The sequence below is a fragment of the Numenius arquata genome, chromosome 10 (assembly GCF_964106895.1).
Source record: "Numenius arquata chromosome 10, bNumArq3.hap1.1, whole genome shotgun sequence".
NCBI lineage: Eukaryota > Metazoa > Chordata > Aves > Charadriiformes > Scolopacidae > Numenius > Numenius arquata.
Window position 1 is genome coordinate 18,540,925 of NC_133585.1, and position 17,988 is coordinate 18,558,912.

At 49.9% G+C, this 17,988-nt stretch overlaps 1 protein-coding gene across 1 annotated transcript in view; it reads right to left on the minus strand.

Annotated features, from left to right (window-relative positions):
- CDH23 (cadherin related 23) overlaps positions 1–17,988 on the minus strand; it is a 215,742-nt gene that overhangs the window by 85,369 nt on the left and 112,385 nt on the right. The window contains exons 10-11 of the mRNA XM_074154966.1: positions 11,709–11,821; positions 9,518–9,706 (exon numbers count right to left, since the gene is read on the minus strand). Of these exons, the coding sequence (XP_074011067.1) occupies positions 9,518–9,706; positions 11,709–11,821 (302 nt within the window). The remainder of the gene's footprint in view (positions 1–9,517; positions 9,707–11,708; positions 11,822–17,988) is intronic.

Sequence of the window (17,988 nt, forward strand, 5' to 3'; positions counted from 1 at the left end):
TGTACAATGCATACGATTTCTATAAATCTTCTTTTCGTGTGCACCCGTTTTATACAAAAATCCATGTGCACGTGAAAAGAATGAATCCCTGGGGTAAACCTGCACAAAACAGGGCTAGAGGGAAAATCCCTTCTACCGTTCCCAGACCCACGCGCCCCACAGGGTATCACACGCTGGGGTTCCACCGCCTCTTGCTGGGAACTGCAGCACGGGTGTCTCTCCCGAACAAAGGGCTCTTTCCAGTAAGACAGCTCACACCGGGAACTGGAAAACTCCTCCTCTCCCAAGACAGAATCACAGAATCAAAGAATCTTCTTGGTTGGAAGGGACCTTTGAGATCATCGAGTCCAACCAACAAAAAAAAAAAAAAACAACAAAAAAACCCCCCAAAACCCCCCCAAAACAACCACACAAAACAAACACCCACAACCACACCCCACACCCACACACAAACAGACACAACCCAACAACCTCGGGCACTAGAGCATGCCCTTAAGTGCCACATCTACACGCTTCTTAAATACCTCCAGGGATGGTGACTCCACCACCTCCCTGGGCAGGCTGTTCCAGTGCCTGACCACTCTCTCAGGAAAGTCATTCTTCCTAATATCTAATCTAAACCTCCCTTGCGCCGACTTCAGATCATTCCCTCTGGTCCTGTCATTATTCCCTTGGGAGACAAGGCCAACACCCACCTCTCTACACCCTCCTTTCAGGGAGTTGTAGAGGGCAATGAGGTCCCCCCTCAGCCTCCTCTTCTCCAAACTAAACATGCCCAGTTCCTTCAGCCTCTCTTCATATGACTTGTTCTCCAGACCCCTCACCAGCTTGGTGGCTCTCCTCTGGACACGCTCCAGCAGCTCAATGTCCTTCCTGTGGTGAGGGGTCCAGAACTGAACACAGCACTCGAGGTGAAGCCTCACCAGTGCCCAGTACAGAGGCACCATCACTGCCCTACTCCTGCTGGCCACGCTGTTCCTGATACAGGCTAGGATGCTGTTGGCCTTCTTGGCCACCTGGGCAAGACCTGGCCAGCAAAGCTGCAGGACCACTGACACACCACTAACAGCACTGCAGGACCCTTGCTCCAGGCACGATGCCCCTTTGCAAAGCACGGTCCAGCAGAGCACATGAAAAGCAAGTTCAGAAGCTGCCAGAGCCGAATTTCCAATTTTCCCCGAATGACCTCCCTCCTATCAGAAAAAGGGACCAATTAAATGCACGAAGGGGCACTAATAGCAAAATCTGGCTAAGCGTGACTGCTGAGAGCCGGCAACACAAGCAGAATCCCTGCTTGCCCTCCTCCTTCCTACACCCCCTGGGCAGCCGGTGGAGCAGGGGGCAAGCTGAGCGCCTCTGGCAGAGCCACAAGCCCTGAGGGCACCCATGGAGCTGCACGAGCAAGCCCCAAGAGCCCCCACTGCCCCAGGAGCCCAGTAATGCCCAGCTGGTGGACAACAGACAGAGGGAATAAAAGGCACCTGTCTTGAGGCAGACTTAGCTCCTTCCAAAAGCTGTTTTGTGGGAAACTGGGATGTGCCAACCCCAGCACAAGTGAGGGATGCTTCCCGACACCGGTACACAGCCTGGGAGGGAGGGAGCAGAGGATACAGGGAACAGCAGGAGGAAGCATCACGGTCCAAGCTGTTATTTCGTACCCTATCCTTAAGATGCCAATTTATAGCAAACGGGCCATTTTCCACCAGCGACGAAAAGCCACCTCATTGAGGAATTTCTGCCCAGCTCTGCTGCTGAGCCCTCGGTGTCTCTCCCAGGGCCTGATGCCCTGCCTGCAGTACACAAAAGCACCTTTCGTGGCAGCGAGATGCGAGGGATTTTCATAGAAAGTCGGAGAGGAGTGAGTTTGTTGGAGGCATGAGATAAAAGTTGAAACATCAAAAGAAACCCAAGTGTTTGTGGGAAGAGAGCTGGGTGGATTAATTCCCCTCCAGCTGGGGAAGGAGATCAGCCTCCAGATACCCACCATCCCTAATTAGCAGCCCCTCAAGTCCCTCAGTCTCCCCATATGAGGTCTGGAGAAGGGCAATACGTCTCCCTCTCGGGAGGGCTGCCGCGAGTTGCCATTTATATATTTATTCAGCTATTTATTTTTTTGTTTCTGCCCCCATGCTGCTTTCCTTGCTCCTAGTTCCCAGAGCCTGCGAGCCCCCTGCGGATGGCTGAAAGCAAATCTGAATATTCAAATTGTTATCAGCTGCCCAGCAGAAGGGGCTGGCTCAGCCCGGCTCACAGCTAGCATCCCCGGCTCTGGAAGAAGCCACGGGAAGCCGCTTACATTTTCCTCACCCCTTCCTACCTGCTCCTGCCACCCAGAGCAAACAACAGAGCGGAAACCTATGCGCAAAGAAGAAAAACAAGCGCCATCTCCCCGGGCTCGCAAAAGTCCTGGTGTGCAGTGGTGGGATCATGGATGAGCCGGCTCTGGCAGCATCATCTCTGCGGTGCTGAGGATGGGAATGGGATGCACGGGCATGCTGGTGGTGTATGACCTGCTTTACCTGCTCGTTTCTCCCCTTTCACCCCTTACCCACCAGCTCCTCTATTGCTTGAGGTTTTTCCCGACACTCAAAACCAACTGGCTCCTTTTTAATTTATTTTTTTTTTAGAGGCAAAAATTAATGAGCATCCTGCCAAATCTTAACAACCCTCCAATACTAAACCCGTCTGCATGCACCCTCCATCCGAAACAAATTGAGCTATAAAGAAACAGGCTTCAGAGGGAAAGTTTGCTATTGCACAAAGCCAGGACAGGGCCACATGTTTCCCAGCTCCTCTCATCCCCTGCCAGCCCACGAACCCAGCCCTCGCCGTGGCTCCAGGCTGCCGCCCGCTGCTTCCTTCCCGGCAATCAAACCTCCTCCCAGCCGTAGCCAGCGCCGCAACTGATGGAAATTTCATGTCAATTCAGCTAAAAGACAATCGTAGCTGCAGTTGGGCGTAATTATGACTTTGTTCTTCGCGTGCGTATTCCTCAGAGCGTGTAATAGGAGCCGCAGCGCATCCCTGATGCCACAACGCCGGCATCAACCTCATGCCGGTACCCGACTTCCAAAAAAGCGACTGCTGACTGATCTACCCCAAATGCTTCATATTTGAACGATTTGTGACGGACCTGTTTGCCAGCCCCACGTGCCCAATATCCCTCTCAAATTCCAGGGGGTTGGAGCAGAGGGGAGACTTTCCCTGGGCACTGCTAGCGCAGCACGGACTGGCAGGTGAGGGCAGAAGCTCAGGCGTGAGGCTGCGAGATGCCAGGAGGTGGGTACGTGTGTCCCTCCAGAAGTCCTGGGCACCATGTGGGACCTGGTCATACACCTGCTATGAACCACGGCCAAAAGTCTGCTGTCCCAGCCTGCCAGATGTGGTCACAGGGCATGGTGCACCACGAATCAGGGACCCCTTCTTACATCAGAAGGCCAGGAGCAGCTGCCTCAGCTGTTCCAGCTTTGACTGAGGATGGATCGTAAGCTTTATCCCTGCTTTTTCACCCAACATCGCCCACTGGCTTCATCCATCACTCCTGCTCCTACCCAGCCCCTTCCTCATGGAAGTGCACATGGAAACACTTCAGAGATTATTCAACCTTCCACTAGTCAAAGCAGGTATTTAGCATCACTTACCAACAGCTACACAAAAACTCAAGGTAAAAAAAAAAAAAAAACAAACAAAAAACAAACAAACAAGCCCAAACCCCTAGACAATCAAACAACCCTTCCTCAACCATACCACTCCGTAAAATCATCGAGGTGCATAGCTGGGTTGGTGGCCTGCAATCGCTTTCAGCACAAAGCGAGCTACGTTTGGGACAAGCAGCCTGGGATCCTCAAGTTTTCTTCTCTTCGTGCCAACTAGGTACAGGGCTCCCTCCAGTTCCCTCTACCCTAAGCTCAGTTGCAGCTTGGTCTTCCAAAATGGAGAGTCCTGCTTTTCTCAAGCACAAAATCCAGCGTAACGCCAGCTTTCCTCCCAGCCACTTTTCTAGGCACGGGCTATTGCCTACAAAAAAGCTGAGGAGGGTTTAATATCCCTCATCCTGGCAAGTTTGCAAAGAAAGGAAAGTGCAAAGAGTTCAGGAGTGGTGGAGGAAGAAGGGGGAAAAAAAGAGGTTTGTTTTATTTTGGGGTTTTTTTAAGAAAAAAAGCAACTAGTGCCTCTTTGTACAGCTTGGATACTTTATGCCTGGTTCTAGCTAGTCAGAGACAAATAATGCTTAATCCTTCCTTTGAAAACACGAGGCATAAGGAGGGTTATTCTCTCCACCCACTTCAAGGCATTTAACTCGAGTGCTCGGAACAGCCCCTCCGGAGTTGCCTGCCTCTCTTCTGCTGCCCGGCCAACCACCCCCAGCTCCCAGCACCCATCGGCCACCCAGCACCCAAAGCACAACACCATCGACGACCCATTTGAGAGCTCACCAGGCACGGGCACTTGTCCCCTGCATCCCTAAGGACCTCACTAGGGTTGTGGGAGATGGAGGATGCCTGGAGCAAAATGCTCCCCTGCCTTAACGATCCTCCTCCCTACACTGGCACCCATTTTCTCCCATCTTTCTGTCCATCCTAAGTGTCAGTCCTTGCCCGCTGCCCCCCTCCTGGAGGAGTTTTCTCCTTCCCCGCTCTCCCCAGGTTATCTGCTGAATTCCACACACGCCTGCACAGACGGGATCAATCCGAGGGCTGCCTCGCCTTCAGCTTATCTCTGCTCCAAATGATTGATTTTCCCTCTTTAAGGGTAATTTGCTGGTGAATTCCATGTATTGCAAAAACCCCTGTGAAATCTAATTCAGCCCGACTGGCAGCTGGCACTTTTGGGAGAGAATACTCGAGCGCCGTCAATTCCCCTTTACAGTTCCTCGCTGTGTAGATCATATTTATAGTGTGCGTGTCTGTCATATGCATATATATGCTACGAATGATTCATATATTGCACCTGCACATGCATGGGCACATGCGATATCCTGATGCGAGTCTTTGATGTAGCTTTAAGCAACAGACACCGTGTATTCCCATGGCTGGGATTTTCTTCTTTTTTTTTTTTTTTTTTTTTTTTTTTAAATTCCCCATTTATCTTCCTCAATATGCTTATTTTGGAGAATTGTTTCAAAATTATTTCAAAATGTCAGCCCATCATACTTGTGCTTTAGACAGCCTCTGCCCTTTTCTTCCTCTTCAGTCAACTGTGTCAAGGAAAATCAAGTGAAATCCACGGCAGAAGAGCCGGTTTCTCTGGCGTGCCCTGGGAAAATACGCTCTCATTTCTCTTAATGCACCTCTGTGGACCTTGCAGCGATAGGAACCTCAAATGGGGGATGTGCTGAAGGTTGCCCTGCTCCTTTTTCTGCATGGCCAGACCCTTGCCCTCCCCACAAAATACACCATCAAGCCACCAGGCTCTATAATACCAGCATATCCAGAAAAGATATCCATGATCCTCACTTCAACCAGCCTTGGAGCAGCCGAGCCTGAGCTACCCACCCCTCCGAATTAACGCAAGCTTATTCCACAGCTGGGGGCTCTTGCTCCCAACCTGGAAACAAACCTTGCTGCAAAAGTGGATAATTCAAGGCTTTAATCTTCTGTCTCACACACAGGATTTATTCATCCCTGCTGATCTATCACAACACGAGCGAGAGGAGAATCCAACCCCAGCCTGGGAGCGTGTATGAATATACACATCGGTCTTCTGGGGTGTCCAGCTGTGGTGTCTCAGCCTAAATACCGATAAGCTTTCACAGATTTTCATAACCGGCTCTCAAGCGGCTTTGGAAAGGTATTCAAGTGGTTTGCTGCCCCTTTGGGAGAGAGAGAAAGTCAGCCACACAGAGGTTAACGCTTTTTTTCTTGGTTCACAGAAGGCCAGATCCAAAACCCCGTGCACCGATTTCTCCTGCGCTCGCATGTTTTCAACACGGCGTAGAGAATGAATGCAAAAAGAAAAACCAGCACGCCCATTTCGTACACCTCTTGGCTGCACCCCAAATCCACATCTAGGGTCACCTCAGCTCAAGCCAGGGGCATCCTCCTTGAGATGCTCCCCGTCCCACCTCGCACCCCTGGCCAGCTTCTCTTCGAGCAAGGCTGGGACCACGTCTGAGGGACGGCAGCTGGCAGTTTGCAAGGGACAGACTCGGAGGAAGGGGTTTCTCCTGGGAGGCACCCTGCTTAGGTACCTTGTCTGAGACATTAATGCCAGCCTAGCTCCGGAAAGGCACTTAAACACAGAGGTAAAATCATGCGTATGCTTTCAAGCACGGTCTTGTGTGCAACATAAATACGTTTTTAAGTGCTTTGCTGAATCATTTAATCTAACTCCTTCAAAAAGCAATCATTTAAGTTTGTGCAAAACACACCAGAAGAAAGAAAGACCAAAAAACCCACCATTTCTAAAGGCCGCGTGGGCCTGGTTACAAAATACCTTCTTGTTTAATGGCCTTGGCGGCCCACGCAGCGTGTTCTAAGGGCCAGACCTGCGCGACACCCCTTTCTCCAGCTCCACAAAGACACAACCGGGATGCGAGGGCAGGCAGGTTCCCCAAAGCTACCCAGCCCCATGGGACCCCTGCGTGGGGCAAGGTTCAGGCGTGGGCTGCTCCATCACAAGTGTGAGGGTTGAAGGAACAGCATCAAAATTTGCCGGAGGGGCCAGGAGAAGGCTGATGACTTGGCTCAAGAAAGAAACCAACCTGCCAAGGGGCTCTCGTAGGACTTAACGACATGGGTTGGGAGGCAGGAGACAAAACTAGAACACAACGATCTTCCCCAAGACTCAAGCTTTGATTTCACGTGTCTCTATACATCTGCTCTCATGTATTTATTTAGCTGCTCTCCCTGGAGACGTGTATAATTCTCTTCTTGTTTTCCTTTGCCCCTTACACAAATGAATTGTGTCATCTCCAGCGTGAAGGCCATGTTGGCGAAATAGCTTCTGTCAGCCACATCCTCAGTCACATCCCTGCCTGAAGACCTCCGTCCTCAGCGTCCCATCCCTCTGCCCCTGCACCCACAGAGAGCTGAGAGATCCCGGCACCATCTCAACTACCTCACTAATCCAGATGGTCTGTAAAAGCCTTGCAACTCTCATGAGGTACTTCAACATCCAAAATCACCATCAGGAAACTATCTTCCCCTTCCTGTAAGTTTTTTACTGAAAGTTTGAGCGTCTCAGGACTTCTGTAAATACACTGCCTGGAAAGCAGGGCTGGAAAAATGCTGGCTGCAGATGCAATCCCACTTCTCTCTCATATACATCTTTTTTACCACCTGGGTATCCTCCCCAACTTTTTTCCCCCCAAAGCGCTACCTTGACGGTTAATCCAGTTGCCAGCATCCACGAGGGCAATTAAGAACGATCGACTGCAGAATAATGCAGGAAAAAAAAAACAAAAACATTGCTTATAACTTTTATCCCTCCAGATATTCCAAGACATCAGCTCTCCTGTGCTTCTTACCAACGAAAATAATGCTACAAAGTAATTCATACTAATATGATGGTCTCCAAAGATATGTACAGTAAAACTCCCTCAGACTCCCTTAGCAGAAGAGGTCCTCTCTCAGCAGTTTTAAAAATCTCAACCAATTCTTTTGGGGAAATCTCAGGAAGTTAAAGAAATACACCAAAAAGAATGAGTCTATTTTTTTGCTGGCGCGATCGGGAAGGCAAAGCTATTTTTTATTCTCCCATTTTAAAATTAGCAAGGCTGAAAAGTGAATTCTTGAATGGGAGTCACTCCAGTAAAACGAGCTTTTAACCAGAAATAATGACAGATCCTTCATCCTTCTGGCACAAACAGAAGTGTTACAATGCCCTTCAAGAACGGATCTGCTGACATCTCTCAGAAAGCACGGCAGCGGCTCTATTCAGAAACTATCCTAAGCATCTGTCATATCCATATCTTCTTTATTAGCAATTGACATTTTCAAGAAAAAACAGTCTCTTTATCTGCTTAATAGCTCATCTGCACCTCCTCAGGCTGAACTCATAACTCTCAGATGGTGACATCATGTCACAAGTAGATTATTAGTTCTGTGTCATAATCACTTCACATGAAAAAAAATGGGATTTCTGGGAGGCTTTATGAGACGTGGTGAACTCCACCCAGGACCGAGGAAAGGCAAATCCATCATTTCAGCCAGCAAAGGCATCTTAGAAGATACACATTTTAATCGACCCACTGGGATTTTGGGGTCGAGGAGAGATGCTCTGGTTTGTGTTCCTCGGTGTCATCACGTCGTTTACCCTGAAGCATCGGGAAAACATCCTCACGATGCCATTTATTCTGACAAACCCTCTTCCCTCATCTCTCGCTCGGCTTCAAGAGGAATAGGGATGGCAGGAGCCAGAGCCTTACCAAGGGATTTTGGAAAGTTCACCATGAGGTGTCAGCACTTGTTTGAAGCAGACACCAGGCAGTGTGGCGGGGTTGGAGGGTACTGGCACACAGAAGCAGCCAAACATGAACTGCACAAGTCAAATAATCAGAGTAATTGAAGGCTGCAAGCCCAGGGCTGGAAAACATGCTACAATCCCTTCGTGGCATGGACCGGCACGTAATAAATAGGAGCTCTGTTAACACGAGGGAGGGACTAGCCTCCAATACTCCCGGCTCGTTTGTAGCGATGCACTGGTGTCCCAGTCCCTCCATGCTTTCTCCAACCCCACGCTAGTGGGTATCTCTTACCTCCTCCCCTGACAGCAGCAGTACACATCCCTGCTGGGGCAGACAAAGGAGGGTGTAGCCAAGGGGGGGTCGGTCTCTTCTTCCAAATCACAGGCGATGGGACAAGAGGAAATGGCCTCAAGTTGCACCGGGGGAGGTTCAGATTGGATAGTAGGAAAAATGTTGACAGGGAAAGGGTTCTTAAGCCTTGGAATGGGCTGCCCAGGGAAGGGGTTGAGGCACCATCCCTGGAGATTTTCACAAGACGGGTTGACATAGTGCTTAGAGACAGTTTAGTGATGTGGGGGGTTCTTTTGTATGTTTTTTTTTGTTTGTTTGTTTTTTGTTTTTTTTTTAATCAGAGTTAGGTTGATGGTCAGACTAGATGATCTTAAAGGTCCTTTCCAACCTAGACAGTTCTATGATTCTATGATTCTATGAACTGTCTTTGTCCTCCCTGGCAGGTCGCCTGGGAGCCCAGCAGAAAATCTTCTCCCTTTCTAAAACAGACTGGCCAAGGACTGCCTGACAAGAGCCTTGGGAAGTGAGCAATAATCAGCATCCTGCACAATCCTATTTTCTGGCTCTCAGTGGCCGTGCAATCCCCACTGCACTAAAGCACATGCTATGTCTGTGCTCTGGGGACCGAGCAAGGTCAGCAGTAAGAGCTGAAAAAATGGCTTTCATGTTATGGCCAGGTTATATCCTGGCTTTCAGGACATAACCATGCAACTCATCACAGGTTAATTGATGACTTATCCTTCCCCACATGCCTCAAAAACACACCAGTGCTACCCTACAAGGGATGGGCAGAAGTGTCTGCACCAAGGGATACCTCACCTCGTCTTTGTCCTGCACCTGGATGAAGAGGGGAAGGGCAAAGCCCACCTGGGCCAGCTCTGGGATGGCCACGCTGTACTCCGAGCTGTTGAACTCGGGCGCGTTGTCATTGATGTCAATGACTAGGATGTTGAAGGTGGTGGTGACAGTGGCGTTGGAGGGCGTGCGGTCGTCGTTCAGCTCTGTTGCCTGCAAGGAGAGAAAACAACAGGGCAGCCTTTATTTTTCAAAGAATAAATGTAAAAACCTGCGTGCCGTGATCAGAGACTCTTGCAGCTTTTGCTTACTCCACTTTGCCAAGGAAGGATGATAATTCGGTTCTGCTGTCGCCCTTTAATCTCGAGCACCTTTCCACACCGCTGACCCATCGACACGCTCAGATGTCGACCCAGCTCTTCCCTCAACCATCCTTGAGACCCACAGCCCCCTTGCAAACCTGCTGCCTTCCCAGAGGTTTAATGTTTCCCTTGGGGTGGCCGTGGCCAAGTTCTCACTTGGCCCTATCATGGAACAGGTTGTCAGGACTCGAAGTCATGCTAGGGGATGAGTAGGAGATTTCTCTGCCACAAGCATTTAAAACCAAAAAATTGTGGGGGACAGTCTTCAAAATAAGGGAAGCCACGATGGAGCAAAAAGCACTCCTAGTTTCTCCTCTGCCATCTCCTGAGGTGGGACCAGGAGCAGGGAGCTAACCCCCATAGTACTACTGAAGGGACAGAAAACTAGGGCAACAGAGGAAAACAAGATTTAGACCTTAAAATAGGTTTGGCAACATGTGTCTAAATACAGAGCTGAATCATGACTCCATATGACACCTCTGTCTCAAGAAGGACTTGAATTTTGCTTTCCCAAAAGGAAAGAGTGCTGATTTTATTGCCGGAGAAGCAAGATTTGTGAAACAGCCTTTTCAAGCGGAGTCCCTCCTCTCGTCCTTTGGATAATCTTGCTTTTCTGTGGGCACAGAAAAGCACCGCTAAACGCGACCCGCACAGCTCATTGCTATTCACCGCTTCTGCACACAGCAGCAGAACAGGCTGATCCGAACAAGGAGCAATCCAGCTGTATTTTCACTGCGTGCTCCAGGACGAGAGCAGCAGAGAACATTTTGGGTCCCGGGGATGTAGGCCGTGGAGTGTTGGCATTTGCGGGAGGATGCAAAGTTTGTGGGTAGAGAAAATAAAAATCCATCAGGTCAACAGAACATAGTTGGAACTCCATTATCATGCAGGCGGGAAAGCGGGCAAGTTTTCAGGTTCACAAACCTTTCCAAGATTAAACAGATATTTTTGTCCCTATTAAAAACAGACAATCCTCCCTCTCTTGATTTCTACTGAATTTTAACTATAAAAGCCCAAAACGAGATATTAGGGGTGGATGCAGATCTCTTCCCTGTGCATAAAACCCCGCAGCATGACCTGTGCCTGGGACCACGGGGGGTAATTTCTTGTCCCTTTGCTCCCACCCCCCGACAAAGCACTGCATTTGCCAGAACCAGAAGGTGATGCTGCTGCCCTCCCAAATCAATGACCCTTCCTACAGTGCTGATTTTTTCCCCACCCCGGCCCAGCAGAATCTATACTTCTAAATGTGTTTCCAACCAGCTGCCCAGCTTGGTATTGATTTTAATTACAGGGCCGCGAGTGGAGCCAGGGAGCCTCTCTCAGGTGGGGCTGGTGGGGCTGGAAGATCACGCTCCAGTGCCTTTTCTTGACGAGAGGACTTTCAGCATCACTCCCTGACTGTGCCTGCCTGCGCCGGGCAGATGCAGACGATGCCCTGCTACACCGCTGCCTGCTGACGTGACAAAATGTTCTTGTTTTTCTGGGGTTTTGGTGGGGAAAGGTGGGAAATAGGCACAAGTGGAGGCAACTCAGGTGCCTGAATGTAGGTGTCGTGCTATTTGCAATCCCAGGGCTGCCAGCAGATAGAACCGCAGGGAGATCTAGTTGGAGACCAGGCAGGACACCGAAAATGAGCTTATACATCCGTATAGAGGCAAACATGCTTTAGACCACCACAGCAAGGGGGCTGTGTTAAACATCTGGCTGGGGAACAGCAGATCACACCTCTGGATGCCCACGGGAACATGTCCCAGGTTTGTGCCTCCACCTGGAAGGAGTTGTCCCCAGGCAGGGTGCCCTCCCCACCGTCCTGCTGGGCTGGCGTGTCTCTGAGATGGAGGAGCTCTCACCTTTACAGTAAGGATGAATCCAGCGCTATAGAAGGGGTTTTCCCGGTCCAGCAGCCCATTCAAGGTTAAGGCTCCGCTAATGTAGTCCAGTGCGAAGATGCTGTTGGTGTTACCTGAGAAAAACAACAGGCAGCGTGAGCGCACGCAGCTGGTACGGCTGATGCCAAGTGGGGCAGGGGGTAATGCAGAGAGGGAAGCAGGAGGACATGAGCCTCTTCCCCTGCCAACCTCCACGCACGGTGCTTGGAAGAGGGGTTTTACAGCCAGCCCAAGAGCTCCAAGCTGGGTACAGGCTGCAGCCGGCTCTGCAAACCCTGCACGTTATCTCAATGCACTTTAAAATGTAAGGGCTGTAATGGTCCTCTCCTCCTCTCACCCGTCCCAGTTCAGGGCTCAAAACGGTGCTTTCCTTCCAACAGCTGATAAAAGCCGTGAATCACAGAATCACAGAATATTTTTGGTTGGATGGGACCTTTGAGATCATCGAGTCCAACCAACAAAAAAAAAACAAAACCAAAAAACCACAAAAAGCCACACCCAAAAAATCCCAGAACACCAACACCAAAACCAAACGAAACCAAACACCCACAACCACACCCCACACCCACACACAAACACACAAACCAACAATCCCGGGCACTAGAGCATGCCCTGAAGTGCCATGTCTACACGTTTCTCAAATACCTCCAGGGATGGCGACTCCACCACCTCCCTGGGCAGGCTGTTCCAGTGCCTGACCACTCTCTCAGGAAAGTCATTCTTCCTAATATCTAATCTAAACCTCCCCTGCCCCAACTTCAGACCATTTCCTCTGGTCCTGTCATTATTCCCTTGGGAGAAGAGGCCAACACCCACCTCTCTACACCCTCCTTTCAGGTAGTTGTAGAGGGCAATGAGGTCCCCCCTCAGCCTCCTCTTCTCCAAACTAAACATGCCCAGTTCCCTCAATGCTGCAGGCAGCTGAAGAATTTCAAAGAGTTTTGGTTATTAAAATATGATACAGCACCGCTGACACCAGGGCCGAATCCTGGTGGTCCCCTCCCAGGTCACCATGTCCCTGGGGTGGGCACAGCCTCGCTCTTAAAATATAAGAGTTACTGGACATCAGCCTGGGTTAATCAGAGGAAGGTGCAGATGGGCCAAGCTCACAAGTAATTCCTCCCATAACATGCAGTAGTTTAGGAGTGGGACCTCTTGCCAGAGGATGCTGGGGATGAGGAAAGCCCACCACGTATTCAAGGAGAGACTGGGGAAGTTAATGAAAGAAAAAATCTACCAAATAACAGAGAAGCCACATGCAGCTGAGGAATTTTCTTAGCTGGACACATTTGGTGCCAGGGAGAGTGTTAGGGTAAGTACTATAGGCGCTTGCTCTGCTTTTATGCTCTTGCCAGACGTGTTGACCCCATGCAGCTGCCTCGTTTTCCTCTACTTAAGCCAAATTTGGCCTCTGTGCTGGTCCTTACGTGCAAGCAACCAGAGAGGATGCCATGGATGGCTGTGCTGCCTCCACCGAGCATCCTATCCTCAGCTTGACTCCTCCGGAATTAGACACCCAGAGAGGCTTAAGACAACACTTGAGTCTCACAGCCAGCAGATGCTAAGAAGACGAATGTCCTGCACTGGGAATGCCCTTGTGATGGTCCCAGGTGCTCTCTCTGTCAGCCAGACAAAGGAAAGCAGTTGGTACGTGCAGCCTGGGATACCTGATGCTGGCCTGACACAATACCAGAGGAGGCTGCTGAATTAGTGATGACCAAGGAGGCTCTGCCCGGGCATACGGCCACCTGCACCACTGCCCTCATCATCTCACAGCGTGCAGAAAACCTTAATCCATCCCCAAACAGCAGCCAGGAAACCCTGCAGGTACATTATATTCATCCCAGTCAAAAATGAAAAAAAAAAGCAACCTGACTTATTTTTCAATATATCTCAGCATGAATGAAACACGCACAACATTTGTCATTTTCCTGGAAGGGAGCTGCAAGACAGATCTGCTGCAGCAAAAAGTTGTTTCCCATCACTCAGCATCCACCTGATCCCTGTCTGATCCCCCGTTTAACCACGGCGGCACCTTTACCTGGATGGCCAAAGCCTCCAGGTCCAGCTCTCCCCTGGCCTTCATGAGCCACTGGCTGCCAGCATCTCCTCTCTCTCCCAGAGCCTTAAGTGCCGTAACACCTTTCTCCCCCATTACCAAGCCTTTATATCTTCCTCTCAGGCCAAATTCCTCCCATTTCTGTCCTTGGTCCTCTCTTCTCTCCATCCGAAATGGCCCATTGACTGCTAGCTAGCTTAATGAACTGATGAGCAGCTACTTAAAATATTAGCGACAGCCTTGGTTGTTTTTTTTTTTTTTCAATCTAACATTTCGCTGCCATATGCGAAGAGCTCTGGTCTCCTCCCATGGACGATTCCTCTCTTTTCATCTTGACTTCCCACCTTTTCTCTGTACTTTACAGCTGACTCCTTAGGAGACGACTTCTGATACCAGGTTTGAAGAATATTCCATGAGATATATTGGATTGCGCTGCAAGGCATTTAAATGCTCCATGTTGCCATGGTAAAGTGTATGCATCAGGGCTATCTTGGTACAGTTCCCCTAATATAAAGTGTAATAAAATACTTTTTTGATCACAAAACACTGCTCTGCTAACAGGAATCTGTAAACGTGGAGACCAATGGATTTTAGTGGAAATAGGTCAATAGGGCAGGAATTTGACACAAAGGACTAAACACGGCTCTGAGCGCCGTGTCCTGAAAACGATTGTGTGTTTCATATCTGACTACAGTCATTTTTTGAAGGCTAGACAAATAAATTAGGGACCCAAATACCCTCCCAGGCTGCACATCAGGGGCTTTTCTCTAGTTGAGCCTCACAAAACCTCTTGGATGGCAGATATGCATCTGACTCCCTCCGGGGTGCATTTCTGCGAGCTGGGAATTGCTGGGTTTGCAAATTAGCCTCAGAAGGGAAAGAGGTGTCTCCAAACTTGTCCCTCAGAGGCCTTTCATAATTTCCCTTACAACGTCTCTCCAACCACCGCTTCATTATTCCTCTGACCAGTGATCCCCGCTGAAGCACTCGCGTTGCTGAACAATGCACGCTCCCTCCGGACCCTTTTCTTTGCAAGAATCTCTCTAATCATCTTCACATGTCCTCACTTCCCTCAGAGCAAGGGGAAAAAAAAAATAATATTAAAACTGGGGGGAAAATAGCCAATTTTGTCTTTCTCTCCCCACCTCCGTATAATTTCTCCTGTCCATCTGGTTCTCTCCCATTACCTGTGATCCAGGAAAAGCCAAGTCTGGGTTAAGCGCAGCTTAGTCCACAGGTAACAGCGCAGGCAGCCACACTGGCCAAGCACAACGGGTTGGTGGCTTTCAACCCATTTTTCCACTCTGCTGCTCTCCCAGTGCTTGTTCTCTCCTGCTCCTAGCCATGCTGGCCGCAGGGGTCTGCGCCAAGGTGGCCTCAGAGCCAGGTGGACACCGTTGCTGCCCCAATACTCCAGCCAAAGGCTTGTGTGGCCGGTGGCCAGCACTGCCTGCTGGGCATGCCAGTGGAGCAAACTGTGGTTTGCTCATCGCTGGTTTTGAAGCCATACTGCAATGCACAGACGTGAGATGGAGGGCACAGAGGGGTGGAAGAACCTTCGCAGGGGTTTCGAACCCAGTTGAGCTCCCCAGATAATCCTGTTCCTCGGGGGATGTGCGACGGTCCAGACTCTCCATCTCCAAGTTAGCAATCTGCAGACTGTTTTAATGACGCAGACAGGAACTACTGTGGCTGCACTTGGTGTGGAAGCAGTGACCTTCAGAAAGGTGGCCCTGCTGTCTCCCCCCTCCTCTGTGTCCCCCTCGCAGGCTCTCCCATGAGCAGTACTTGCGCTATGGCACACACAGCCTTCTGCTCTGCACCAGGCAGGCAACGAAATGGTCACTCACTTGGCTCAGGGGTGATGAGCTGCTGGACATGTCCCTGCTCGAGCCATCTACTATCTAGCCTGAAGTCTGGTCTGAGACACCAAAGCATTTCTAGATGAAGACCTAGGACTCAATTTCCATGCCCCTGGTTAGGGACAGGAACCCAAGACCATGCTCCGGTTTCTGCTAAACAAGGGCTTACATGTCCTCCACCTCCTTCCCCAGCCAGACAAGGATGTGGCACATTCACAGAGAACCAGGCAGTCCAGCCCCGTTGCAGAGAGCAGGCAAAGCTAAGGAATCGATGTGTAGCCTCCACCAAAGAGGAACATCCCAGGGGAGAAGGCAGGCTCCACTTCTACCTCTCTACTACTACTGCAAACCTACAGAGCTGGACACAGCACAAGGCAGGAGACAGCAGGAGAGACTGGGAGAGAGATCCAGGGTAGGAATCAAAGGTGGGGGCAGAAGTTAAATGATGGGAAGGGAAAGGCTGAGCAGCAAAAAGGGAGCGCAGAGAGAAGAAAAGCAAAGCAGACAATGTTTTTAAACACTCAAAAAGGCAGACAAAAGGCGAGAACAACAGAAAAAAACCCCACCAAAACTTGTGGGAAAACAATATGAATACATTTCTGGTAGGGTGGTTGCTCTCGCCTGGCAGGGAGCAGGCTTGCTCAGGACATACAAGCCCAGCTTCTTGTTATGACACCGGTAAAAGGAGAAGGAAAACTTTCCTATCCCTCTGTCCGTGTGCCGGTACAGGGACAGCAGCAGCTCCTACATCCGCCGTGGCCGGGCAGGGGACAGGGAAGGCAGAGACCAACGCGACGCTGGGTTGGGAGCAACGGGATGGATCCCATTTGGAGTGTTTTTCCAGGCTCATTCAGGAATGGGTGGTGGCACAGGCAGCATTTTGGAGAAACACTGCTATAACGAGGGGCTTTATAGATGAAAGCCATAATGTTTAATCGCCCTCAGCCAATGCTCTCGCAGTTTAAAAAGGCCATTAAAAATACTGGCTCAAATCCAGGGGAACAAAAAAAGAAAAAACGAGAAAAGAGAAAAAAAAAATACACTGATGTCTCCTCCTTCCTCCCTATGCCTATGGCCTTTGAGCATTGTTCAAACCTGTAGAAGGGATGTAACTATTGCCCAGCTCTAGTGAAGAGCTACCTGTCAGGCACGAGAAGCCAGTTCCCCCATGTAGGAGAATTTTCGCACACACCCACCCCACCCCCAACCTACACGAAAAGCCGTTTGTATCAGGGAGCTGCATCCTCGAAAGGCCCTGGGCTTGCTGAGCCGCTGAACTCGGAGCGGATGACTTTCATGAGATGTGAAAGGGGAACCCATCACACACCTTGCGCCGGATAATTTATTAATCAAAATGTGCTCTGTCAGGGCTCCTCAGCACCGAAATAGATGCTGTTGGATGTGGTTCATAGAGTCAGCAACAGACACAGTTATCATCGTATAAATAGTCCATCAGCTGCCGTGACCACCTCGCTGCTCTTCACCTTGAGTTTTTGCCCCCGTGCGATATGCAGGGAAGCGTGCCAGGGCAGATACCTCGCCCCATGCTTAAATTCAAAAGCAACAAGTTATTTCCAAAGGAAAAGGGGTTATTACAACCTGAGCTTTATTTCTTTGCTCTGCCTGAAATCAAGATGCTCTAGAAAACAGTGCCCATTTCCCCTGCTCTGGACTTTGGTTTGTCTTCCCCGAGGATGCAGCTCTCTCTGGGACAACTGATTCAAGCCCAAAGCTGTGTGCCAGCACTCCTCCACACACACTTGCTATGCAAACAGGCATTTTTAGTGTCTTCCCCAAAAGATTTAATTGCCCGTTCTGGCGCAACCATCAGAATTTCTGATCTTGCAGAGCCACAAAAGAAGCTGGGATTAAACGCTCGCACGGTTCCCTTTTTTTAGAGCCGAACGTACAGTACAAGAAAATAAAAGGAGAGATTTATCACCCGAGGTGCAATCCCCCTCCCGAAGCCCCCAGGAGCTGTGTGGCTGGGTACCAGAGAGAAGAACAGAGCCTTGCAGAGTTTAAACGTTCCTGCTCTGAGTGTAATTCATCACACGAAAGGATGCTGAGTCTTGGACCACAACCACCATTCCCCCACATCATCTAAAACACGCTCAGTGGCTCGAAGGGAAGGCAAATCACCAGCACTGCCTGGCTTGGCTTTTTACCTCCCAGCCTTTCCTCTTCCCATGAATCTAACCCTAAAACCTGCTACAGGAGAGCAGCCAACAGCTGGTTCGTGAGTCAAGACAGCAGAGCAACGCACAGAAAATTACCATAAATGTTTATTTCCCTCATTTCTGCAAACGCAACAATTTAA